The sequence below is a fragment of the Dermacentor albipictus genome, chromosome 6 (genome assembly GCF_038994185.2).
Source record: "Dermacentor albipictus isolate Rhodes 1998 colony chromosome 6, USDA_Dalb.pri_finalv2, whole genome shotgun sequence".
NCBI lineage: Eukaryota > Metazoa > Arthropoda > Arachnida > Ixodida > Ixodidae > Dermacentor > Dermacentor albipictus.
In genome coordinates this window covers 28,012,137-28,038,796 of record NC_091826.1, presented here as the reverse complement: position 1 = coordinate 28,038,796, position 26,660 = coordinate 28,012,137, and the positions used below count along the sequence as shown (strand labels likewise).

The window sequence follows — 26,660 nt, the reverse complement described above, 5'->3', positions numbered from 1 at the left end:
GGATTGAGTACTCCCAACGAAGCGGCTCACCACGTTGCTCAAAGCCTCACTCACCGAGCAGCATCGAGAGCCCCCGCGGGGTACTGCAAACGTCTGGGCATGGGATGATCGTATGACCAGGTTCCACGACATCACGACACACTTCCAGTTACAAAAACGCGTACACCCATTCCCTCATTCTAGGTTAGACAGGACGTAAGCAGTACACTTCGAGCAATTACAAACAGATTCTTACTGAAACCCCTGACTCATGCACGCCATGTATCCAGACATGTACACTACAAACAAATGCACATCGTGTTGAGAGGTTGCCACACTTAATCACATGTTATGGGAGTGTCAGAAAAACGAGTCTGGCAGTGCTGACCCCTCCGTCTCTTCTACCGCCAGCCTCCGCTCGCGCTGGCAGACCACACTGCTCAGCTCAAACCTGACAGCCAACTCTGGGCTGTCCAGGGAGCCGAGGAAGCCGCTTCGAGACAACGTCTCGGAACCGCGTCCGCGGCTGGTGCCCAGACCCACTAAAAGGATGCCGGACTCGAATCTCTTTGATTTGAAAATAAAATTTACGTTCTTATTCCTTTTACTACTGCCTGTACACTTTTCGAAAAACGTTGGAGTGCTATTGGCTTCACGGGAATTCCCAAACTGTTCGGGGCCGCTGCTGGAAGTTTGCGAGCTGATGGCGGTACGCGTGTGAGGTCTCTTATCGATGGCGTTAGCGAATGAGGACATAAGCACAGGAGGCACCTTGAATGTGTTTTTCCATAGGTATTCAGACAGTATTCCTCGAGTACATGTACCGAGCTTAGGATTTAATGAGCACAGGATGCAGAGCACATCACAGCGTGGCTGCAATCCTGCATTTGAATGCGAGTGCGAAAGTTAATTTTAACCCAATCATTTCCAGAGCATTGAAAGATATGCGACACGAAATAACATTTTAGGGCGTGTGTGTGCATGCTCTTGACCGTAGCTGAGAAGTCGCGAAACGTATGGGTAGGATTACGGCCTCCGAAATTGAGAAGCGCGTTTGCTGCTCGGATATTGGAGGTTGTAGCGTATATTCAGCTGCGTTCTGGGCGTATTCAAAGTTTCGAATAGGAATTCAATCGTTTTGGCTATTAGATTTGCATTCCTCTAGATATGCCACTATAAGGTATTGACGAATATTTGACTTTCGTTTATAAGGGATAGTAGTAGTTATCGGAGCCTAGGGGGAAAAGCACCGATGCAACTAGGTACACTTCCAAGGTATACTTGTGCATGAGAGAGTTGATTGTGTAGCAGAGGTACCAGTTCCTGAGTGCACAAAGGAGGCCGGTAAATTCCAGTGCATAATCTTTGTTCATTCACTCAGGCATGCCTCGCTTTAAGGCAGCCTACAAACTCTCCATCTCAACCTCTACAAAATCAATTATCTTCCAATCTGCCCTATGTTCGCATAGCAGCGGTTTAAAACGATGCGCAGCGTTGTTGTACGAGGCAAGTTTTCGTCAGCGAATTGAACACTTCAAGTGCATTCCATGTTTTTGTACTAAAAAGAGATGCAGCACCAAATGCCTGAGAGCAGCTGCTTGTAATCTGCAAAACGCTCAGTTGCAACTAACGTCGACTAGCAATCACCATAACATACGTCTATCAAGATTTTAATATAAACCTTTACTTGAACCAAGGGGCCTGCACACAATTGTATTGCATTTTGCTTGGTTTAGAAACTATGTTGTGCATTACCCACGAGGGTAACGAGGTTTGGACCCTCCCACGTCTAGCCCTGATCGGCTCAGCCGTGTCCAGGAAAAATGAGATACTAGGGGTTTAGCTGATGTCAGGCGTTCGGGCCTCTAAGGGCACTAGCCGGAGCCAACACACCCTATGATCCTAGCTTCGCGTAGACATCACGTCTGGATATACTCACCTTGGGAAAATCGGCCGTCGCCTTTTCTTAACGCTCTCCACGTCCTTTAACTCTTATTTTCTATATTGTCCTTCCTGTCGCTTTCTTGTTTCATATTAGTTGCCTGCTTTCCGGTGGCAAGGAATAACCTAGCGTAATCTATCCAACCTTAGGATTATATACTGCATTTTAGTGATGGTGTACCGCTCATGCATGCAAGTCTCCTTTTAGAGGCATTGTAGCGTCCACTTGTAAACCTCCACGTAGGTGGCTACGATCCCTGCCGAGAAAAATTCGTGGGGCAGCAACATTCATACGGGGACGAATCACCAACGAAGCTGCTTGGGCTGCGTACAGAGGCTGCATACATGGGCTGCATACATTAGGAAATCATAGTTTTTTTTCATACGGCACCACACTACGCCGACACAAGTGCCGCCACGGCCACCGCACCTTCTATGCATCTGCCGCAACCACTGCTGTAGCCGCGCCGGCACCTCGGATGGGCTTGACATTGTAACCACAGAAGCTCAGGCCACGTGCACAGGCGCCGTCGCCACACTAAGTCTTCCGCTCCATCCGCCTGTCACCAGTCCAGCAGCGCTGTCACCACACTCTTCCTCCAACTTCCTTGCCCGTCGTCATTGCTGAAAAACAATCGCCACACTATTTTCCCCTCCATACCCATCTCCATTCCTTTCCATGCACCGTGTCCCCGACACGAGCTTAAGCCACCCAGGGTACACCCCCACTCCCCCCCTCTTTGGGAAAGCAGCATGAATACGTGTGCTGGAGATAAAGAGCTTCGCTGTAAAACGTGAGCCTTTAGGGCTATAACTTCTATACCCGCACTGCCTCATCATTTTCTCTTTCAAAGAGAAGATGGGCCGAGGAAACCTTCATTTTCCTCGACCATGTCCAAGATCCGAGTTTTCAGGTGACCCACAGCGAAAAATCCGACAATGCTGTAACAAATCTCTCAATGTTTCTCGTCGCCGGATGTTTAGAAATCACAATAGGACGTGGCTAGAAGGTACCAAAGAGAGCAGGTGGTAACCTCCTCCTAATGTTCTAGATGTTCCTTCCTTCTAGAACTTCTAGAAATTCTAGAACTTCCTGTCCTTCTAGAAGTTCAGTTAAAGTGAACGTCTCGAAGGATGGAAGGACCAGGATGCCTTCAATGTGCAGATAATCAAACTAAAAACTGACAACAAAGAAATTCCCACCAAATATTTGACCATGACTTTTGCCCTTAGTACACACTTCTTGAAACTATTGAAACTGGATGCACGAGAATCAGCTTCAGGCTGTTTATCTTGAGTGCTCACCAATGCTTCAAATGCAAAAGATTTGGCCATGTCTAGCAGAGCTGCCGAGGCCGACTAACCTGGTCAAAGTGTGGTTCCCAAGATCAGCCTTCCGACAACTGTGCCAACGCACCTACCAGTGCTCACTTCAAAAGAGAACATGGGCCGTACTATCACCCTCGGGTCTATCCTGGAAAAAAGAAAAGAAGTATATTGCGATGAAAATCAAAAAGATCTTTAGAGAGGCACGGAAACATCTCTCCCCATCGCAAGAATCAAGCTATGCGGTATGGGCAAGTCAGGGGGTGGTGCCACAGCGGCTTTGGCGGTCATTCGGACCACATACCCAGGCTCGGCAGGCACGCCGCCAGCTCCCCCCCTCCCCCCCCCCCCAGGCGGACGTTGCTAGCACCATTCCGTCATCAATGCAGTGGCGCCTGCAATCATCTGGGCATGCGGGCTCTGGGGCCTCTGCTCGCACGAAAATGTCCAAAGCACCAGTGAGCGTACACCACTGAGAGATTCCTTCACCACGTACGGACATCCAGCGTCACGGTGGAAGTGATATACACATCGCTTGGGACATCGATGTCGCAGACGCCGAAGGAACGACGCAGCTCTCTCGAGTGCACCAGAAAAGACAAACCGGGCATAACAGAGCCCGTAAAGCGTCCTGTCACCTGAGCTCATATTTCGCTCGTAGACACACTGCACAAAACACTTTCAATGTGGATAGACAAGCACTTCAATGATGGCATGCCAGAGCTCTCCTCCGCAATCTTGATGGTATTAACGAATTCTTGAATATACTGAAGACAAAGGTGACGCGTGTTCAAGAAGCACATTTGAAACCTACACAAGCTTTCTTCCACAGTACGCTATTTTTCGCAAGACCGCGATTATGCTTATGCCGCGCGGGGCGGTGTAGCGAGGCGGTGTTTGTGTTGTCCACTTCTCTACGCTTGCGTCCTGTCTGCACGCCTCACTTCTATTTTGCATAATGAATCCTTACCAACTAGCTCAGCTTTCTGTCGTTCTAGCAATCATAGTCGATAACAATTCAACATGTCGGCCTTAGAACGCCGAACGCCTCTTGAGGTAGTGACAGTTCGGCCCTAGTATACTGGTTGGCGACTTTAACACACACAATACTTTGTGGAGATATTCGGTGAGATGCAAGAGACGGCAAATTTAACTTATTTTCACTTGAGGCACATGCCTGTTTAACAAGAGCCAACATTTAACAGCCTTGCGCATAACACACAAAGCTTCATAGACCAAAGCATGACATCCCCAAAGTCAGTGCCCCACTTAGAATGAAACTTGATTAAGGATCCTTACAGCACTGACCCTTTCCCCACCTGTCTCACAACTACAAAGGAATGGCACCCTCCACAATACGCCCCTCAATGGAAAATAGCATCTACAGACTGGGCAATTGTTAAACAAATGACGGATTTGCCCAGAAACACTTTGAATGATTTTAGTATAGATGATGTAGTTGCCTGCTTTACTGTTTTTACAATTAATGCTGAATTAGAATGTATTCAGCAAACGAATTGAACTCCAAAGGAAAGGAATCTGCCATGGCTGAATAAAGATTGTGGAAATGCTCGTAAGAAACAAAATAAAGATTGGGGTCTGCTATGCGAGTCACCCACGGCGGGAAACCTCGTAAATTTTTAACATATGAAGTTACAAAAAAGACGAACGTGACGTATTACGTGAAGATAATGCTCAGAAAAGTTCGTCTCAAGTATGAATGCACAAGAAACAAAAGTATGAAATGGTTGGTTGGCTGTGCAAAGGTGACTAAGGCCATGCTGAAAAGGATGAAAAAGGCTAATTAAATATATCGGTAATCTCACTTTCTTCGTTTGGTGGACGATCGAAGTAATTGCCTTGAAGAGGAGACTGCCAACGTTTTGAGCATATATCTAGTTTAATACATTGCTCTGAAGCTTTCATACAGCTTAAGAGTATAAGACACTAAGCCTTAAGTGTAGTAGAGATGAATCGTATCACTCATTTTGATGTAGCCAAGTTCACAGCCTCCTTGCATATGTGTGAGACTTGTGCACAGGGATCTGATAGAATCATTTACGAAATGCCAAACCATCTTGACTCTTAAATGGATATAATACTGCTACTACTTTTCAATACAATGTGGCCAACATGCTACATTATGTTGGCACGGACAGAAGCTATTGTTGTCCCTGTTCTAAAACAGGGTAAAGATCCATCCTCTTAGCAAGTTGCCTGCTTTTAGGACTAACAAGCTGTATACGTAAGGGATTTGAAACGATGCTCAACTACCGGTTAGTGCACGGCCTCTAGTCAAAGAAACTGCAGAATCCATGTTAATGTGGTTTTATAGAAAGCCATTCTACAATCGCTTCCTCTTTAACAATTGATACAGCAGACATTCATGATGCTTTTATTCACAAACAGTATTTATTTCCGCATTCCTTGATATCTAAAAAGCTTATGACTACGTGGAAGTTTGGAATTTTTCGAGACCTCTGAGAAATGGATATCCATAATACAAATGTAATACAAAGTTATTCATCGCACCAAGTTCATTGTCAGATTTGGCAATGCTATATCCACGCCATTTATTCAAGAAACTGGAATAACACAGGGTGGAGTGCTTAGTTGCACTCTGTTATTGTAAAATGAATTCTCTATTGTCATACCACCAAGTATCTTTTTTTCACTTACGTTGATTACGTGCAGATAGGATTGAATCCTTTCAACCTCGCTGTCTGCGCGTGACAAATTCAACATGGCCTCAATAAAGTATCAAAGCGGGTGACTGGGAATGGTTTTAAGCTAAATACTCATAAAAGCTCCTGCGTTCTTTCATCAAGAAATACAGGACTGCCCGCAAATCATCATATGGAGCTGCACAGAAAGCACCTTCATGTGAGCACGCAACAGAAATTTTTAGACATCATATTACGCAAAAACCTAACGTTTGTTTCTCACGTAAGCTATATTAAGAACAAATGCCTAAGAACAATGAATGTCCTAAAATTTTTATCGCAAACAACGGAGGGTAATTATAGGAAGTGCCTCAAGCATCTATACAGAAGTATCATGCGTGTACACCTTTTGACGATGTGACTGTGGTTTATCAAAGTGTCAGCTCTAGTGTCTTGAAGGTGTTCTCCCTGTTCATCAAACAAGCATCCGCTTAGCGACCGGTTCCTCCAGGACAAGGTTTATTGACACTCTCAATGGAATGAGACGAATGGGCACTTCGTTTTCAAAGGCCATACCCCAGTTTTACGTACTTTCTCAAAACACATGCAAAACCACCTATTCATCCATAAAATACATGACCAGTGCCATCCTCTTCCACAACTGTCCTGCAGTGGGAGAACCCTTCTCTCGGCGGATGAGAATCCTTAGTGACAAAATGAATGCCACTTCTTGAGCATCAACTATTGGCTCCTGCAATGGTATTGCTGCTGCGACAGTGGCCGCTCATAGATTGTGACGTCTTTTGTTGACGTTAGAGTACATGCCCCGGCACACACATCTGGATACACTTCCTAGCACTTTAGGCAAAATACTAGTACCCATAATTCTACATGGACGCATCAAAGTCGTATGCCCGCGTTGCTTATGAAGCAGTGGGCCCACCGTTCGCGCAAGCCATTTCTTTGAACCCGTAAATAAGTATATTCATGGCTGAGGCTTACGCACTACTATCGGCTGTAAAGCACATCTACCATATCCAGATTCGAAAGGCAATAATTTTCACTCGCTGTTCAGGTGTCATTAGAGCTCTATCATCGCCACAAAAACAAAAAATCGTGCAATTACAGAGCTTGACTAGGCTTACATGCAAAGCTTACGCTTTTCTATATGTCATAATATGCTCGATTCCTGGGCATAGAAGCACTGAAGGCAACATGCTTGCGGACAAACTGGCTACAGCTACAGGAACAAACACTAAAAACACTTCCATGGCTGTACTTTCCATAGATCTGAAACCCTTCCTACGCAAACAACTAAGGTCTATTGGCAACGCTTGGGGGACACAACACTCAGATAGACTTGATTTAGTGAGGCCACATTTAGGAAGCTGGCCACCTATAACAAAAACACTACTAACAGAGGTCACTTTGTGTCGACTTCGAGTAGAACACACGTATGGCACACTCTCTTGTCCGTTGACCAGTAGTGATCATCCTGTATCTGGAATATGTGGCAAGACGCTAACTGTTCTCCACACCTTGCTTGCATTTCGCAAAGTACAATAGCAGCGAAAAAAGCACTTTACTTTAGCATGCAGACAACGTATTTCATTACACTCTGTATTGCTTCTTGGTAAAGACCCGCTCTTTGCCATGAAATGAGTTTTTGCACCCGAGAAATCCGTACCACGGCCTCTCAATAGACCCACCCCTATGTTGTGAGAGTAGTATCTGTCGCACATTCCTCCATGTCCTCGAGTTCAAGGGTCCAGGCGGGGCATGATTGCTGCTTTGAAAAGTATTATTATTTTAATGTTTTAAATGTTTATGACATGTATTAAATGCTACACCTCACTGTAGTCACTGCCATATTTTTATTGCAACTATATACTTCATGCCATCATACAGCAATCATTTGTAGGCCTGTATACAGCCACATTATATCTGCTCGACGGTGTTCAACCATCACTCACTCAACACCATTTCTTGGGGCTCCTTCGCCATACGTGCCCCCTGCGCCTCGAAACACTATCCATCATCATTATATTCATATGCTGTGCATTGAATTACGTATTCGACATTCATGCTGCTCGAATACTTGTATTCTGTTCCAACGGGAAACTTCAAACTTACATCGCCTTCAGTATTCGGCCAATTAATCGTGAACTCAAACAAGGCCCTGGCCGGAGAACTAGCATGCCTCATGCCGCTTTGAAGCTCGACGCATAGTTCGACGTCAGTGTAATGCCAACCAAATCTGTCATTATGTCAACACTCCTACTGTAACGCCTCAACGGCCCTGATAGTAACCAAATAAACATGCTCAGCCTAGGGCTGCAAAGCCACGCTCAAAGGTGGAAGTAGCAGGAGCTTCTTCGTCTCTGTAGTGTGAACCATGTGATGGTGGCCATTCGATATAGCGAAAAACCTCCCATGCCACTACGTAACGACACGTTATTGGGGACTGTGTTACAAATGTTCCGTGCTGTAACATTATGGCCATCTCCGCTAATATGTCGGCCATACGCTACATGGCACTGGCAACGCACGCATGACTAGAGGAGCATCTCGATTATCATCCGATACCTCAGCATAGCGTCCCTATAGTATTTTTAACCAACCGTTGCGGCGAGCTAGATGGCTTCCATTAACAAATTGATGCTTTAGAAACTCAAATTAATATTTAACCATACGAAGCTCTAAGGATGACTGCTGCCTCATTGTGTCTATCAGCTCGATACAATTATTAGAACGCCAAAAGCTTAGCACAAAGCAGCCAGCAAGCAGCAGAAATTTCAGACGCTCTAGTCAGTTTTAAGTTGTATAGTGCTCAATAAACTGATCTTAAATTGTCATTTTACCAATTACAGTTTACTCAGTTTGGTTTAATTGTTTTGTTTAACTTCTACCAATATACTGTAAGCATTCATATATGATCGCGATCACTATTAAAATTTTTCCTGATAGGGCGTTGTGCTAATGGCTTTCGGGAAGGAATATTAAAAATCTAGCAAGGGTGCAGCGGTGGCATAGAGGTAAAACATCCGCCTCGCGTGCAAGTAGACGCTGATTCGAGTCCCGGTGTCGCGCAATTTTCCACCTGATTAAAAAAACCTGCCTGTTGATACAATTGCATAAACAGGCATGGAGTGTTGCTTGATGCCAATGACCAGAACCGGTAACGCACTCCCTCACCAGAGCAGGATTGGGCACCCTGGAACTACCTCCTACATGAACACAACAATCAAACCCCGGGCCTCAGTCCCCAGCGACTGCGAAACAACTGACCATGGTGGCGGTCAGACCTGCGACGCAGTAGAGGGTGCTATGAATCCCTGGTTCCGGACAGGCCGCCATTGGAATCTGAACCTGGCAACGTTTAACGCTAGAACCTTATCTAGTGAGGCGACTCTAGCAGTGCTATTGGAGCAATTAGAGGGCAGTAAATGGGAGTAATAGAGCTCAGTGAAGTTAGGAGGACGAAAGAGCCATATACTGCGCTAAAAAGCGGGGACATCCTGTGCTACCGAGGCTTAGCGGAGAGACGAGAACTAGGGGTCGGATTCCTGATTAATAGGGATATAGCTGGTAACATACGGGAATTCCATAGCATTACCGAGAGGGTGGCAGTTCTTGTTGTGAAACTTTAATAAGAGGTACAAATTAAAGGTCGTACAGGTATACGCCCCTACATCCAGTCATGATGACCAGGAACTCGAAAACTTCTATGAAGACGCGAAATCGGCGATGGGTAAAGTCAAAATAAAATACACTCTAGTCTCGCCATTCGGGCTCCTCCACGTCCACTTTCGGCTATCACGCTTGCGGAAGAAGGTATTCATTATCCGTATATTATTCTGTTCTCCAAACTCTACTAATAACTCTCCCCTGCTATTCCTAGAGCCTATGCCATATTCCCCCACTGACTTGTCTCCAGCCCGCTTCTTGCCTACCCTGGCATTGAAGTCGCCCGTCAGTATAGTGTATTTTATTTCGTACAGGTATACGCCCCTACATCCAGTCAGGATGACCAGGAAGTCGAAAGCTTCTATGAAGACGCGAAATCGGTAATGGGTAAAGTCAAAATAAAATAAACTATACTGATGGTCGACTTCAATGCCAGGGTAGGCAAGAAGCAGGATGGAGACAAGTCAGTAGGGGAATATGGCATAGGCTCTAGAAATAGCAGGGGAGAGTTATTAGTAGAGTTTGGAGAACAGAATAATATACGAATAATGAATACCTTCTTCCGCAAGCGGGATAGCCGAAAGTGAACATGGAGGAGCCCGAATGGCGAGACTAGAGTGTATTTGATTTTGACTTTACCCATCGCCGATTTTGCGTCTCCATAGAAGCTTTCGACTTCCTGGTCATCATGACCAGGAAGGACGTAAGAAGCCGGTCAATGAGTCAGCGGTAATAGGCAAAATAAAGGAATTCCGGATCAAGCTACAGAAGAGGTATTCGGCCTTAACTCGGGAAGAGGACCTTAGTGTTGAAGATATGAACGACAATCTTATGGGCATCATTAAGGAGTGTGCAATAGAAGTCGGTAGTAACTCCGTTAGACAGGATGCCAGTAAGCTATCGCACAAGACGAAAGATCTGATCAAGAAACGCCAATGTATGAAAGCCTCTCACCCGACAGCTAGAATGGAACTGGCAGAACTTTCGAAGTTATTGAACAAGCGTAAGACAGCTGACATAATGCATTCATCTTAAAACTTTTTGTGCGCGAACAAACAGGGATGAAGAATAGAAGAAACACAAGGACGAAACACAAGGAAGCGCTCGTCCTTGTGTTTCTTCTATACTTCGTCCCTGTTTGTTTGGGCACAAAAAGTTTTAAGACGAATCTGTTCCATCTAGGCCGAGTCGCAGTTATGACATAATGAGGTATAATATGGATAGAATTGAACATGCTCTCAGGAACGGAGGAAGCCTAAAAGCAGTGAAGAAGAAACTATGAATAGGCAAGAATCAGATGTATGTGCTATGAGACAAAGCCGGCAATATCATTACTAATATGGATGAGATCGTTCAAGGGGCTGAGGAGTTCTACAGAGATTTATACAGTACCAGTGGCACCCACTAAGATAATGGAAGAGAGAATAGTCTAGAGGAATTTGAAATCCAACAAGTAACGCCGGAAGAAGTAAACAATGCCTTGGGAGCTATGTAAAGGGGGAAGGCAGCTGGGGAGGATCAGGTAACAGCAGATTTGTTGGAGGACGGTGGGCAGATTGTTCTAGCAAAACTGGCCACCCTGTATACGCAATGCCTCATGACTTCGAGCGTACCGGAATCTTGGAAGTACGCTAACATAATTTATCACCTTACTGTCCGTTGCCTACAAAGTATTTACTAAAGTAATTGCAAATAAAATCAGGAACACCTTAGACTCGTCAACCAAAGGACCAGGCAGGATTCCGTAAAAGCTACTCAACAATAGGCCATATGCACACTATCAATCAACTGATAGAGAAATGTGTGGAATATAACCAACCCTTATATATAGCTTTCATTGAATACGAGAAAGCGTTTGATTCAGTCGAAACCTCAGCAGTAATGGAGGCGTTACGGAATCAGGGTGTACACGAGCCATATATAATAATACTAAAAGATATCTATAGCAGAACGAATATGTTACTCTGAATATCAGCGTACAAAAATATAAAATCTATAAAAAATATAAAATATGAAATGCTCGGCAGCCTTCTAAAATGCACCTAGCGGGGTCAAGAAGAACTCTATCCCCTGTTCAGCTAGATATGTTCTGTTTCAGCTAGACACCAAATACAGCACGTAGCATGAAGTCATTGAACTAACTGCTGTCGCTTGCGAGTCACTTAAAAAGAATTACGGTATATTCTTTTTACTTTCTTACTGCGTCATGAACATTGAAGCCTTTCCACCCCAACTAGCTCTACATCACACTTTGACAATCAACAGAAAAATGCAGTACTGCTTTTTCTCGTACACAATTCTTTTGTACATCTTTTTTCCCAACTAAGTGCCTTTTTAATTTTCTGTCCCGTTATTTTACAGGTGGAGCTGAGTTCATGTTCAGAAAATATGCCTTTTACCGCCAACCTAAAGAATGGCTCATTTTGCCCGACTGATGAAGAATGCCACTTCGGAGAAGACTGCATAGTCACGCCTCATAATGGCCCTAAAACCCTTACAGAAAGCTCCATTATGTTCATGCCTTACGTGAAAAACGTAAGAACTTTTGTATTTACTTTGGATGCAATGCGCTGACATAAAACAAAAAAAAATATCACCGACGATTACGATACTCCCTATCGAAAATTTGAGCGCAGCTCTGTACGCGTTTTCATTTCGCGATACATTGGCTGGCGCGCACAATCTGTCTAGGTTGGCACGTTGCAAACGGAGCGAAGTTTGGCCCGACAGCATCGCTTATTTCGAGACAGCGAGAGCCGCCTCGTGGGTGACGCGTGGGCGCGATTTACAGAAACCCCGCCGACAGACCTCCAAGACGATGTGCGCTACTCTGGCGCATGTGGTAGCCATTTGGCGCCACACTGCGCTTTTCTTCGCACGCTTCCGCCGTACCCTCCTCCTCCGTTTTCCGCCCGATTTGTTCTGCTGCAGCCTCCTCTCCGCTTTTCTCCTCGCTGATTTCATGCCGCGCTGCGCTCTGCGTTCTAATCAGAAGGAATCAGAAAGCTTTTGCTCTAATTATTTATTAGCCAAAATTAAGTGTACACAGGTAATTAGAAATATACGTACTATTCTATGTACTTCACACTATTTTTCTACATAGTCCTCACACAGACTCAGATATTTGTCCCATCGCAGCACCAAATTTGAGTTGCCCCTGTGGTCAGTCAGGGATGCACGCGGAAACCCCGAACGCTCATTTTCGTGTTAAGTTTCACGGCCCACAGCGAACTCAAAAGACAACTACCTTACACTTATCAAAGCGAGACACCTTTCCCCATAAGCTGGCCATCCCCAAAATTCAAGCTGACCCATTCCCAAAGTTTACTTTGCCCACCTCCACATTTCAATTTGCCACTAATTCCAAATTCACTTGGCCCAACTTGAGTTGGGCCAAGTGAAATCACTTTGAACCCACCCAAGGAAAGCCAACTTGAGTACATGCCCAAAGTACAAGTTTGCCCAACCCCAAACTTAGGCTGGCCCAGGCCCAAATTTAAGTTGGCTAATTTAACTTGGCCCACCCTCATACTTCTTTGCCAAACCCTAACCTTTATTTGCCACCCCAAATTTCAAGCTAGCCCGCCTAAATTAGCTTGGCCCTCGTCCACACATTAAGTTGGCCTACCCCCAAAGTTGAAGTCAAGTCACCCGAATGTCCCCCGAATGTCAAGTCAGCCTATGTACCAACTTCAAGTTGGCCCGCTCCTAAATTTGAAGTTAGCCCACCCGAAACATCAAGTTGGCCCATCCCCATATTTCTAGTTGGCCCACTGCCAAATTAATTTGGCCCCCTCCAAATTTCAATTTGGCCCACCACCAAATTTAGGTTGGCCCACTGGAAATTTCACTTTGGCCCACCCCTAATGATCAGTTCCGCCCGCCCGCAAATTTACCTTGTCACACACCCAGATTTCAAGTTGGCGCAACCTCACACGCCATTACTTGGCTCACCCCTAAATTCAGCTTGGCCTACCCCCAAAATTCAGTTCGCCCACCACCCACCCGAACTTTCAAGTTGGCCTACCCTTGAATTTAAGTCGACCTATGTCCCAATTTCAAGTTTGCCCATCCCCAAATTTCAACTCACCCACCTCTAGATTTCAAGCGGGCCAGGGCCTAAATTTTAGTTGACCTGGCCCAAAATTTCAAGTTTGCCCACCCTCAGTTTTAGTTAGCCCGTCCCCAAAATTCAGGTGGCCCAGCCCTACCATAACCTTCCTCATGCATTTTTTATGGAGCCTTATGTATCCGATGGGTATTCTCCCTGAACAATATTATTTTTTTTGTTTGAATTATCGCCCATCACTTTGTTCAAATTATCTCCTTATCGCTTGTAACATACCAATCATCCATACTGATACTTTCATGCTTAAATGTACTCCCAAATTACCTATTTTTGCGCAGACACAAGGTATCAGTTTTCTCGGGTATTTTCGCGTGACGAAGCTGGAATATGCGCCAAAGGATGCCTACCCTTTAAACATCTCAGGACACCTAAGCAGTTCGTTACGAGTATAACCCTATAACGTAAATCTATTCCAACCTGTTTTTATTCCAAATCGGCCATTAGCCCTCACTGATAGGTCAGAATGGTTCGGGTCCAGCTCATGTGAGCGGGCGTTACAGCCATATGAACAGAGCCCGAGACATTTCAACCTATCAATGAAAGCTAATGGCCGATTTTAATAAAAACAGATTGGAATAGTTTTACGTTATACCGGTCCAGAATACGGAAGCATTTATTTCCATTCGAACGCCACTAAGCGGTCCTCCTGAACTCTACGCGGGGAAACGAGCGCGTTGAGACGCTTGGCGCGTTTAATGCGAAGCATACTAGCCGCACAACCACGCTCTTCCTTGCTGCGCCGCGCGCGGCCGTGCAGCTACCATATGACGTGATAACAGCTGCAAAAGCGGAGGCTCAACTCGTGCGCTCGCTTGCGGCCGCGTAGCTACATAGCCGGGTCTCAGCTCGTGCGCTCGCCTGCATGAGTTGTTTCTTCGTCTAGCCGAACCAAATATAGCCAAGCAACAGCAGTTTACCAGGCTAAAGAGTGGTTCAACAACTAAAATAAACGCTAGTATGCTTCGCATCCTGAGCTTGACCTTAGCTAAGCCACAGCCATTTTTATGCGAAGCATATTACTAGAGCTCAACCCAGCTCCTCAGGCGCGGCGGTGTCGCCTTCAATACCACGTGACACCGTGACATCACGACAGAGGAGAAACGGGGCTCCAACTCGCGGCGTCACGGCGGTATATAAGCAGCTGCGCTTGCCTCTGCTAGACACTCACGACGTGAGATGCCTTCTGGAGACAGAGCTGCTCGTTGGAATGAGAAGCGAAGGTTGCGGCGTGCTACAGAGACTGTTTCTAGGTGGCTTTGCTACGGCGCAGCGACTACGCGCCCCGCATCGGACGCGGTGAGCGTCGAGCAACGCAGCGTTCGGCGCGACAACGAAATGTGCGCCTGAGCAAGCGCCGCATGCCTGAGCCGACGCCGACGACACCGGCTTTTCTGCGACATGAGCTCCTTAACGCTGTCGCGTTAAAATAAAGGCTAGTATGCTTCGCATCCTGGGCTTAACCTTAGCTAAAACACAGCCAGTTTTTTTTATTTGGCATTACCGAGGATCAGTTAGAACAGGCGAGAGCTTTAGCGGACGAGGAACTCGCGGATAACGCAGGCTTCCGAGGGCGAGAGATAGGGTGACGTACCGTCACCGCGATGCGCTCTCCCCTCACATGACACCTGGTGCGTAATCGCCCCAGCAGGCGTTCCTTTTCTACCGCACTGCTCCGTCTAGACGCGCTTGAGACATGGCGTCGCAGCCAATGTAAATTTACCAGCCGCTTCACTGCTACAGACGGCAGACGCAGCCTTTTTCGCTCAATGGGTCATCTGACGCTTTCGTATCAATATAGTTCGTCGTCTTCAGCCGCTCTGCTGCAAGCCGATTTACGTTACTGGGCTCTTAGTGGAGCACCTTCGGGCAGAAACTGCTCACAACTCTGCTCAGCATTATTTCTGGAAAGATCATAGAAAAACAGTCCTTGGTTTTTTCACATACTGCATAAATGGGCGGTTGCAAGGCTACCTCAATGTCCTCCTCGCCCGCCGCTCCGTACAAAGTGGAGACAACCACGGCGTCTACTACGGCGTTGGCCACACGAATTGCGGGCGCCGTAGTTAGACGCCTTTGGCGGACGCCGTAGGGACGCGTTGCCTGCGTTCGTGTGTCCTGCGTTTGGTTTGGTAATACTTTACTTAGGGAGAAGGAGATTCTTGATGATGGGAAGGAAAGGTTGGGGTAAAGTGCAGCGCAGTAACTGTCTCTCAGCAGAGGACACCTCAACCGCGCTGCACAGGGGGTAGGGAATGAAAGTAGAGGCGAGAATATCCAGGCAAGTTGGTAATACTTTACTGCCCTTGGCCCAGCTCCGCTGGTCCCTGGTATTTGCGATAACAGAGTCACGCATATTCGCCTTCTCTTTTCAAACGCATATCTGAGGTCTTCTTGCTTGCGCTTCCTCGAAAAAACAGACTGCACAGCGTCAGGCTTGAGGCGCTGCCTTTTCAATGACACCTCGAGGCTTTGCGATCGCTCGCAATTGGCTGGAAGCAATGAGGCAGGTAATTGTGACGCTATATGCGGTTTTTCCGGAGCCTTCAGAGGACTTCGTTAGGTGCGGCAATTTGAGAAATATTCATGAAAATGACACTTCGCTCATTTCTGCCCAGGAAAAGCGTTGTTTCAGCCACTCCCGGTGCGATAGCTGTCACTGGAGGCAGAAATATCGGAGACATTTTTTTTGAATTTTTTATCCCTTTGATGAGTGTACAATAGCACCTGATACTGTCTTGTTTTTTTCCCTTACAGATTTCCTATTTTTGTGAATCAACAAGTCGAAATCGACGTCTGCACAACAGTGCTGCAACGACAAAGCAGAACATCATGTGCAGTGGTTCGTCTGTCCTCGACGTCATCTTAAGGAGCGACGACTTTGAATGGTGCGTGTCTTTTGGATCTTTTGACAGACTTAGCGCTTGGTAGTGGTACGTTTCTTTCACCATGAGGAATCGTGGTAGGTTTCGTGAATTCTGCTCAATCACGGCAACACTGCTAAGTTGTAATATTGATGTAGGCTGCTATTAGCCTTACGTTACAGATAAAGCGCTGACTAGCAGATGAAAAATGTAACTTAACCGTACCTTCAGATTTTGAGCACCACGAGTACTGCTACAGCTCTGCCGGGTTTCTTGATGGTTGTGTGGCGCATCTACAGCACAGCGCGACGCGCTCAAATGTTGCACACACACAGCGCCGACAACGCATGAACGCACCAGTCACCACAAGCTACGCGCTGAAATGGAAGTCTGACGTCTCTCGAGCATGGCGCGCACGAATCATGCAAAAGGCCAGGTAAAACAAAACAGCCTAAAGCATTATTACATCAAACATGCCAAGCAGCGCGCTTTCATTGAAGTACTCACGATCAAATTTGCCGCATCAGTTGGACTGCTGTCGAGACGGCCAGAGATCTTTACGCAGACTTCCGAGGGAGCGTAGAAGCGAAAACCCGAACGGGAGCGTCAGCACATTGCAGCAAAAAACGCCAATTATCAGCGTCTGTCAGCAACATCCACGCAAACACTTCGAAATCTTCATGCTCTCTTGGTTCTGACACAGGCATAGACCTCGCAGAAAATATTCTAGAGTGCCCTTAGCTACCACCTAGGAGACACGAAGGCGAAAGACAGCTGTGGAAGACGCCGTCGAACGCGCGAGCCGAGGTGCAGGCACATCTGTGACAACGTGATATTTTAACGTGACAGTTTTAAGGGTCTCGTGTCGCAAAAAGTCTGGCGTACTGACGACGTCTGACATCGGACGTCACTTCGGCGAAAAGAATTTTGAACCCCGCATAGCCAACTACGCAGGCCCTCCATGTACGCATGTGGCGCAAGTTAATTACTGAAATAATTTCATTTCTCAATGTAAAGTACGCAGAAAAATCGTAACGTACGACTGACACACAACCTACACACATGATAGCGTCGGTTTGTAATTTGAATATACGAAAAAACATAATTCTGTTACGCGGAAACTCAAACACAAACCCCTTTTAACGCGATTGCCTATTCCAGCTGCCGTTTGAGGTCCGTCCTTGTCGGAGCGGTGCGGACCCATCGCTTCCTTGCACACCATCAGATAAATCGGGAGGACGCTTAAGATTCGCCTTTAAGAGTGGAACGCGATAGCATTCAAAGATCCTGACTGCTTCTGACGCTTCCTGACAACTGGTGCGTATGAAACCGTAATGTGTACTGGGAAACGCTGGCTGCGAATGTTATGCACGAAGGCGGACTTTGTCGTAGAAACGCAGCCTCTTGCTTGGGCCGCGGGGCGGCGGAGGCGAACGTCAGCTGGAGGTATTGCAAGGAACCTGGCGTGCCACTCTGTGGCCCCCGAGACACCTGCGTGCTGGCGCGCGCAAATGGCGGACGCCACGGCTGGTCTGTGAATTGTATAAACGCTACAAAATGGTTTCCTTGAGCTTTCGCGTAATAGAATTGCGTTTCCTCGTGTAGCCAAATTACAATCCGAGAGCTATCGTGTCTGTAGGTTGTGTGTAAGTCGTAGCTAACGATTTTTCCACGAATTTAGCATGAGAAATTCACTTAGTTCAGTAACGACCTTGCCTCACATGGAGCGCCTGGGTTTGTGTGGTTCGAAAACCTTTTACCCGAGGAGACGCCCGAAGCCAACACCGGATTTTCTGCAGCATGGGCTCCTTAACGCTCTCGCATTAAAAAGAACCCCAAGGTTCGCCTTCGTGCACAGCGTTCGCCACTAGCGTTTACCGGTGAACGTTACGCTTGCATAAGGTGCAGGTGCCGGGAAGCGTGAGCAGCACTCGGGGATCTTTGAATGGTATTGCACTAAAGGCGAAAATTAAGCGTCCTCCAGATTTCTTGCACTTTCGTGGATGAACAGTTCCAGGCCACAAGGCCCTTCAAGGACACCTTCCAATGAGATGTACGAGGCTTTCGGCTTAAAATAAGGAAATGCTTTGTATGCCATTTTCCTGCGCTTCAGTGCCCATTTCTAACCACAATGGTATTGCTTTTGAGCGCATCGCGGACATTAGGTACGGCCCCCTTTAAGTCTCACAAATATCTAGTAGGCCCCGATCGAAGGTAGCGTTTGAGGCTTTTAGGTGCTGGATTTGCTGTTACATCGCTTACCTGACTTTGGACGCATTCGCATAGTAATAGGCAATTCATACGCGCAGATGTCATCAGCATTGAGTTTCCCGGCTGTAGTAAAAAAAGTTACGATTACCAAACTACTAGAAAAAGCTATTGTGAACTACTAACCCATAATAAAGAACCATTAACATCACATCAAATAACTTCATTGTGCGTCTACATAAAAGTGGCTAAATAAGACACTCAGAGAAAAGACGGGGAATGTGGGAGATGGAAATTCAAGACTATGAGCAAAACTTGAACAAGATGAATGCAGGAGCCAACGTTTCGACAAGTGGACTTGTCTTTTTCAAGGCGACATATGCTTTCCTCGCCACAGTATATAAAAAGACACTGCCATTTATGAATTCTGCCCCCCTCGCAAGTTCCTGACAGCTGCGGAACAATAAAAAAAATTTACCCGCAACAGTGGACACGTGGTACATACCATGGGCTGCATCTCAATGTACCGTTCTCTAGCACTCCGCTTAACGTAACCGACATCAGGGATGTGTTCTGCTTTACATCTTTGGTCTCTGTATATTTTTTTGTAATTTATAACCTACGGCATGTTTATGTTGGCACGAAGGTCGAAATGAAGAGGTAAATAATACTTTGCTACGTTATTGCCGCATGTCTGACGCTTAGCGGTAACTGTGAAATGCTGATTTCACTGTAAGGTACGCATACTTCCTGTTTGCTTTGGCGTTATCGAGAGTGGGGCTGCTGCGCCAAGGTTGGACGGAGCCAGGATTCTTTCTAGACACGCAGATCAACCAGCGCGGGAAACTGTCGGGACGTATTACACAAAAGACAACAAGGATACGTCTGTGAGGCAGTTTTCTACGGCTTTGCACCGTTGGGCAGTGAATGTTCTTGAGTTCTAGACATCTGTGCTCCCAATCCAAAATGTCATGTTCACTGGTTTTCCAACTCACTAATTTCACTAGTCATCTTTTTTTTGTGTGTGTTAAGATGTCCTTACACAAAACTCGAAAAACAATGGGAAGTAAAGGCGTGCCCACGCGTTTCGTGCCCGCGACTGCAGCGCTCTCTAAAGGGTATTTGAATTAATCAACACTGCTGAATGGCTCCCTTGGTTCCTCACCACAACTTTGAAAGTTGCAAAAAATACACTGACAACAATGTATCAAACCGTAAACATTACGTTTTCGAGTGCTACGCAAAAATTAACTTTAGAGCTGATGGAATTATGCAGGAAAAACATAATTTTGGAATAGTTAGCTAAACGACACTGGAAAGTTCACCAATGTGCGCGAGGCGACTGCTAACAAAACAATCGTTGATCGATTGTCCTATCTCAAACTACACCCCCCCCCCCTCTTCTGTTTCAAGTAGCTTGGCCCGCATAATCTGGGACACTTTACGCAAACACAGAAGCGCTGCATCGTGCTCGTTTCCCGAGAGCAGAATGTGCACCTAAGTGTAGGCAAATGTAAGCACCAGTTCTCCAGACCAATGCATGCGCAATTACTACGACGATGCTGCCGGTACACACTAAACATTTTAACACCCTCAAGGGTGTAAATCAGTTTGTCGCCAGACGAACACCCTAAGGGTGCTGTTGTATACACCCTACAACTGGGGTGCAATTATAGCACCCTAGAGGAAGGGTGTCCAGCAAAATAAATTTAGGGTGTAGGGGTGCTAGTCCAAATTAACACCCATCTATGTGGGTGTTGGAAGGGTGTACACCCTTTTATTTCTAGCGTGTATGGAAGGCAGGTTCGGCAGTACACGCCTTCAATTACTACTATGTACAGCGATCCACGCGTAACTCTAGAAGGTTCAAGTTCGGCTACCAAACGCACTGTCCAATAGCGGGCCTTGAAGCTTCGATGGGCATACACAACACCTATACGTGTGGATCACATTACATATTACTAATTCATGGTGTATATTGCAAAACCTGTCTTCGCTGCACAAATACAACCTAGCAAATTTGACACTTTTCAACATGTATATCAACACCAACAGTTACCACGATTTCCAGATCCACGTAACATGCAACAGACTGGTAAGATATATGCAGCATTTTCAAGAAAAATGTTAATATATGTAGCGTTCCTAACTAGAACGGCAACAGAAATGACATCATCTAAGTGAGACGGGTGTCGTCCGCCATTTTATTCCAACTTCTTCCTTCTCACTTCTCCCCTAGCACCTTCCTTCGTCTTCTTTCATGCGTCCAGCGCAGACCGCTTCACTCTTCCGGATTTCTTTTAATTACACCTCCTGGGGTAATACTTGAATACGTTTCCAATAGCGGCGCACTCCGTTTGGCCCGAGGCTCCGGCGTACCAGACATTCTTCAATATTCCATGCTGGCATGCAGTCTTAATAACTTGAAATGGTCCGCAATATTTTGAATTTGAGGGCACAGCTCCTTTCCTTACAAGGACATAGTCTCCAGGCTGTATGTCCGGTATCTGGCTACTGTGCCTTTTATCAAAGTTTCGCTTCATGCGGCGCTTGTAGATCTCCTGTTCTTTGACAGTTTTCCTTACTTCCGCAAGTTCGAGGTTCTCTAGGAGACCTAGCTCACGATCTGCAGGAAGTATGGGCGCTGTACCTGAAGTTACAAAATGAGGGCTGCAGCCTAAACTCGTGGTGTATGATCTGTTGTGATGCTTCACAGCGGCCTCGAGACAGCACTTCCAGCCACCGGCAAAGTCTGGATACATCTTCAGATACTGTTTGATGTCTCGTATGGCACGTTCCGCTAGGCCGTTTGCTGCCGGGTGGTATGGAGAAGAATACTTTATCATGATGCCGTGCTCCTGGGCCCACTTTGATAATTTGGCACTCCGAAAAGCCGGCCCGTTGTCGCAGACGAGCGTCTTTGTGTGTTTAAAACACTCAGCTTTGAGGAGGTCTATTACGCTGTTTGCGTCTTCTTTGCCAGCTTTAGCCGCAATCGTCCGTGTGCACTCATCTATGGAGAGCAAGAAAGCTTGCGTTCGCTTGACTCCTTCCCCCTTCTTTTTGAGCTCCGCGAAGTCCAAATGAATTACTTCGAACGGGATGCTTGAATATTCAGGGTTTGTCATAACGTCTGTCGATTGCTTGAATTTAACTTTGTTCACCTGGCAGAGGTGGCATGTGCGGATGTAATGGCTGATGTTGTTTTTCATGCCCGGCCATGTGAATCTCATGAGCAATTTCTTATAAGTGCGCCAGAAGCCATCATGTCCACCCGATTCAGGGGTGTCGTGGTATAGATGAAGAATCCTTGGAATCATAGTTGGTGGTACGTGATACCTTCCATTGATAAACTGGAGCTCTTCTGTACCTTCCCATAGCTTAATATGATTGATTGTATCTGGATTATTGCTTGATTCCTGTACAAGTAATCTTGATAGTGCGTCAGCGTCAGTGAGGAGTGGGCCAGGACGGTGCGAAATTACGAAATCAAATTGTTGCAGATAGTTCACCCATCTAGCAATGCGGCCTCTTGGCTGGGCCATGCTCAGAAGTTGAGTCAATGCTTGATGGTCCGTGAAAAGTATGAATTTGGCACCTTCCAGGTAAGTACGAAAGTACTGCACAGCTTTTAAGACGGCCAGAGCTTCCTTTTCTGTGGTACAGTAATTGATTTCGGCGGGTTTCAGGGTATAGCTGTAGTACCCCACGACGTAGTGTTTGGTTTGATCAGCTTGTTTGGATGGCTTCTGGTATAGAACTGCACCGGTAGCATAATGTGATGCGTCCGTGTTCAGCACGAAAGGCAAGGAAAAATCCGGTATTCGCAAGATGGGGTCCGACGATATTAGTTTTACAAGCTCACGATAGACAGCTTCGCACTTCTCGTCCCAATGAAAAGGCACGTCTTTCTGAGTTAAACGTGTGAGGCACCTTGTTCTCAGTGCGTAGTCTTTTATAAACGCCCGGAAGTGTCCTGCAAGGCCAAGAAAAACGCGCAGGGAGTGCACATCATAAGGCTTTACCAGCTTGGAAATTCTCTCTACCGATTCTTGCTTGGTGCTTTTAGTCTGTCCATCAAACACCCTGCCAAGAAATACTACGGTATCTTGAAAGAACGCACTTTTCTTGAAGTTGACTTTGAGTTGGGCAAGACTGAGGGCATGAAGAACTTTTGAAAGATGACTACGGTGTTCGTCCTTTGTCTTTGAGTAGATGATGATGTCGTCGATGTACACATTGCAAAATGTGCCCAGGTAAGGTTTCAGAATGTCCGTCATAATCTTCTGAAACCACGCAGGGGAGTTTTTCCAACCAAATGGTAGGCGGTTGTACTCAAACAAGTCAAATGGGGTTATGAACGCGGTGTACTTCTTCGTTTCTTCACTTAGTGGAATCTGCCAAAAGCCCTTGCAGAGATCTATTCGTGAAAACCAATGGCAACCACCGGTTTCGTCAATGATGTCGTCGATTCTCGGCATTGGATAAGGTATCAATTCAGTTTGACGATTGAGAGCCCGGTAGTCGGTGCAGAGGCGGAATGTCCCGTCTTCTTTAGGTGGAATAGTGATAGGAGAAGCAAATGGGGATACAGAAGGCCGGATGATACCTGCGTCTAACATTTCTTGCAACTCCTTTTTCAGCCACACCTTTTTATCTCTGGACATATTATAGGGGGCTCTACGAACCACTGTTTTATCTGCGAGCTCGAAAGGAACGACATGGGATTTCATTGCTGGAGGGTAGCTTCCTATGCATATAAGCTCTGGGTACTTAGTCTTGATGTCTTCGTGGTGAAAAATTAGCTTTGATACACTAGGTTCTTCACCAGGGTCTTCTGTTCTTATCGTGTCTTCGGCCATTACCTTGTCATCCCAATAGAGGTTCATCTTAAGTTTTTTCATGTCTGGACGGGACAAAAGAAAATCGTAGGTGACATTGGGAATGGCCAATACGTCACTGGTAATAGCATTTCCTTGAAATTCAATAGCCAGGGTTACCCATTCGCTATGCATGGTCACTGACCCATCGTAGGCTTGGACACGCAATGTTCTACCAGCGTGCAGACGACTGGCATCCACTCGAGTCTTGTTGATAATAGATACCGAAGCTCCACTGTCAACGAGAGCCTTCACTTCAATGCCATCTACCTTAATGGGGGCGTACAATAAGCTTGACGACACCAAATATACTGTCTCACTGAAGCTCTTTTTCTGGGGCTTGTGATGCACGGTAGACAGATTATGTGGAAGTAGGTTGCCGTGAACTGCGGTAATTGGTTCTTCACCATCCTCACAGTCATGATTTACGCTTCCCAGAGATTTGTTTATGAAGCTGTGTTCACATTCAGTTGACGGCAACGACTCTAGATTGGAATCAAGTTGCTCTGTTCTACCATCTGGCTGTCTTCTCGATGTAATTCTTGGCACTGAGGTCTGTAGAAAGTTCAGAAGGTCATCAAACGTTCTTGGACCTTTGAGCTGGACATGACAACGGATCTCGATACACAACCCTTGCGTTATCAAAGCTACAACAGCAGAAGACGACAGCTTCGGTTCTGCAGAATACAACAGGCGACGCTTCTCAAGACAGTACTCAAGCAGAGAGCCACCTGTATAACTGAACCGCAGTGCCGCATCCCATCTTTCTACTGCGTTGCCTTCGAAAGCCCCTAAAAAGTTGCTTTTCCACAGTTCCCAACATGTTGTTCCATAATCCATGAGTTGCACGTCATACCATTTTCTGGCTATACCGCCCAAATAGCGGCGCATATGCAAAATCTTTGTGTCGTCGGAGTGCCACAGATTCTTGTCACAGGCGTACTCGAAAAAACACAGCCAGTAGTGTGCATTTTGCGATTTTCCTTCAAAAACATCTGGTTCAACAATACTTCGTGCTGACTGCTCTCGACTAAGCGCTTGGACGAAAGTTCTCATTATTTCGATCTGTTGTATAATGTTCCTTTGCAGTTCCATAACACTCAAGTCTAGGCTCACCTTCCCGGCAGGCGTTTCCTCTTTGAGGGTGCCACGTCGTATGGGTTCCAGAACGAGTTCGCTCAGTGTCTGCAGTTGTAGATTCACTGTCACCGATCCTGTTTGCACGAGGGCTTGGCGGCTGATTGCAGCTTGTTGCAGTACCACGTTGATCAGCGCGGTAGAACTAACTTCAAGAGGAAGGTCCGTCGCTGGCTCACCGTGCACTTGGTATCGGGTGAACACAACAGACTCTGATGACGCCTGGTCGACGAAAAACGTCACCCGCATCGCTGGTCTTCGAAAACTGTCGGCTGCGCCAAAATGTAGCGTTCCTAACTAGAACGGCAACAGAAATGACATCATCTAAGTGAGACGGGTGTCGTCCGCCATTTTATTCCAACTTCTTCCTTCTCACTTCTCCCCTAGCACCTTCCTTCGTCTTCTTTCATGCGTCCAGCGCAGACCGCTTGACACTTTTCAACATGTATATCAACACCAACAGTTACCACGATTTCCAGATCCACGTAACATGCAACAGACTGGTAAGATATATGCAGCATTTTCAAGAAAAATGTTAATATATTTATTGCATCCTGCAATACAGAGTACAAGATATACATAAATCTCATGAAATATAAACATGCACAATCACCAAACACATCGGTAAGTACAAGAACATGTACATTTCCCACAAGGGTGTCCAAATGCATGTGTTGATGAAATCTGTTATTAGAGAACAAACTATGTATAGCGGCACTGAAAGAGTCTGAGATGACCTCGCAGTGTTTTGGGCCACATAAAGGAATAAATTTGCAGTATTAGGCTCCAATGAACGAAAACTGAAGTTTTGATGCCTTAAAAAAAAGGAATATTGCAAAGGTGAATTAGGGAAGTATTTGAAATGCAGAGCAAATGCACAAGAAAGACACCTGTTATTTTGTACACTAATGTAATCGCAAAGCATTATGAAAAGTTTGGAAAGCCGAAGTAAAGCATAACTGGCCAACATTTTTCAGATTGAAACAATACTTTTCAAGCATAGACGTGCTTTAAGTAAGGTTTAAGCCAAGAGCATTATTGCTAATTTTCTCTTTCCAGCAAGATTACTTGAGCACGAAAAATATGTAAAATCTTTTAGTGCCTACATAGTTTTTCCTCTTTTGTGAAACGAGAGTTCTCTGGGTTAAAGGTGCTGTGTAGCAGATTTTCTAACTACAATTCCACTTTCTGTAAATTTTTGTTTTGTAACCCAAAGGCGGTGGTCTGTTATACAATATGTAGTTTGAAAAAAGGTTCTTTTCTTACTATAATTCAAAAGACTGAATATTCCACTGTTACTGCTGTTTGGGTGCAAAGTGCAGTAGGAGGCATGATAAAAACAAACCACTGTTGATTAAACGATTTCGCTGAGCACAAAAGGTGGACAATCTTTTAAGATACATAGTAAATTTCAAAATTATTTTCACTTAGATGCGGTAATACAAGATTAGGGCTTGCTGTAGCATGTGAGTATGCACATATGGTTTATTAAATCATCCATACTCTGGTTAGTAAAAGAACACAGCAAAGACAGTCATGCATAACTTCAAGTGAAATATCACACTGTTAACATTTGCCAGCAAGAAATGGTCATATCAAACATTATAAATATACTGAACAAATGTGGTTTCTTGGGATAGTTGGAAATTCATGATTAAAAATGACGTACATTGCGAAGGACAAGGACTGCGAAAGACCACATACACTGCGCTGACTTTCAACAATATTTTACTGCGTTGCCACCATCGTGTATATATATATATATATATATATATATATATATATATATATATATATATATATATATATATATATATATATATATGCAACATAATCTTGCTGCACAGTT

The 26,660-nt window shown here is 45.6% G+C and overlaps 1 protein-coding gene across 1 annotated transcript in view; it reads left to right on the top strand.

Annotated features, from left to right (window-relative positions):
• LOC135905086 (calcium-activated chloride channel regulator 4-like) overlaps positions 1–26,660 on the top strand; it is a 118,392-nt gene that overhangs the window by 16,889 nt on the left and 74,843 nt on the right. The window contains exons 5-6 of the mRNA XM_065436058.1: positions 11,958–12,131; positions 16,480–16,610. Coding sequence (XP_065292130.1) covers positions 11,958–12,131; positions 16,480–16,610 — 305 coding nt within the window. The remainder of the gene's footprint in view (positions 1–11,957; positions 12,132–16,479; positions 16,611–26,660) is intronic.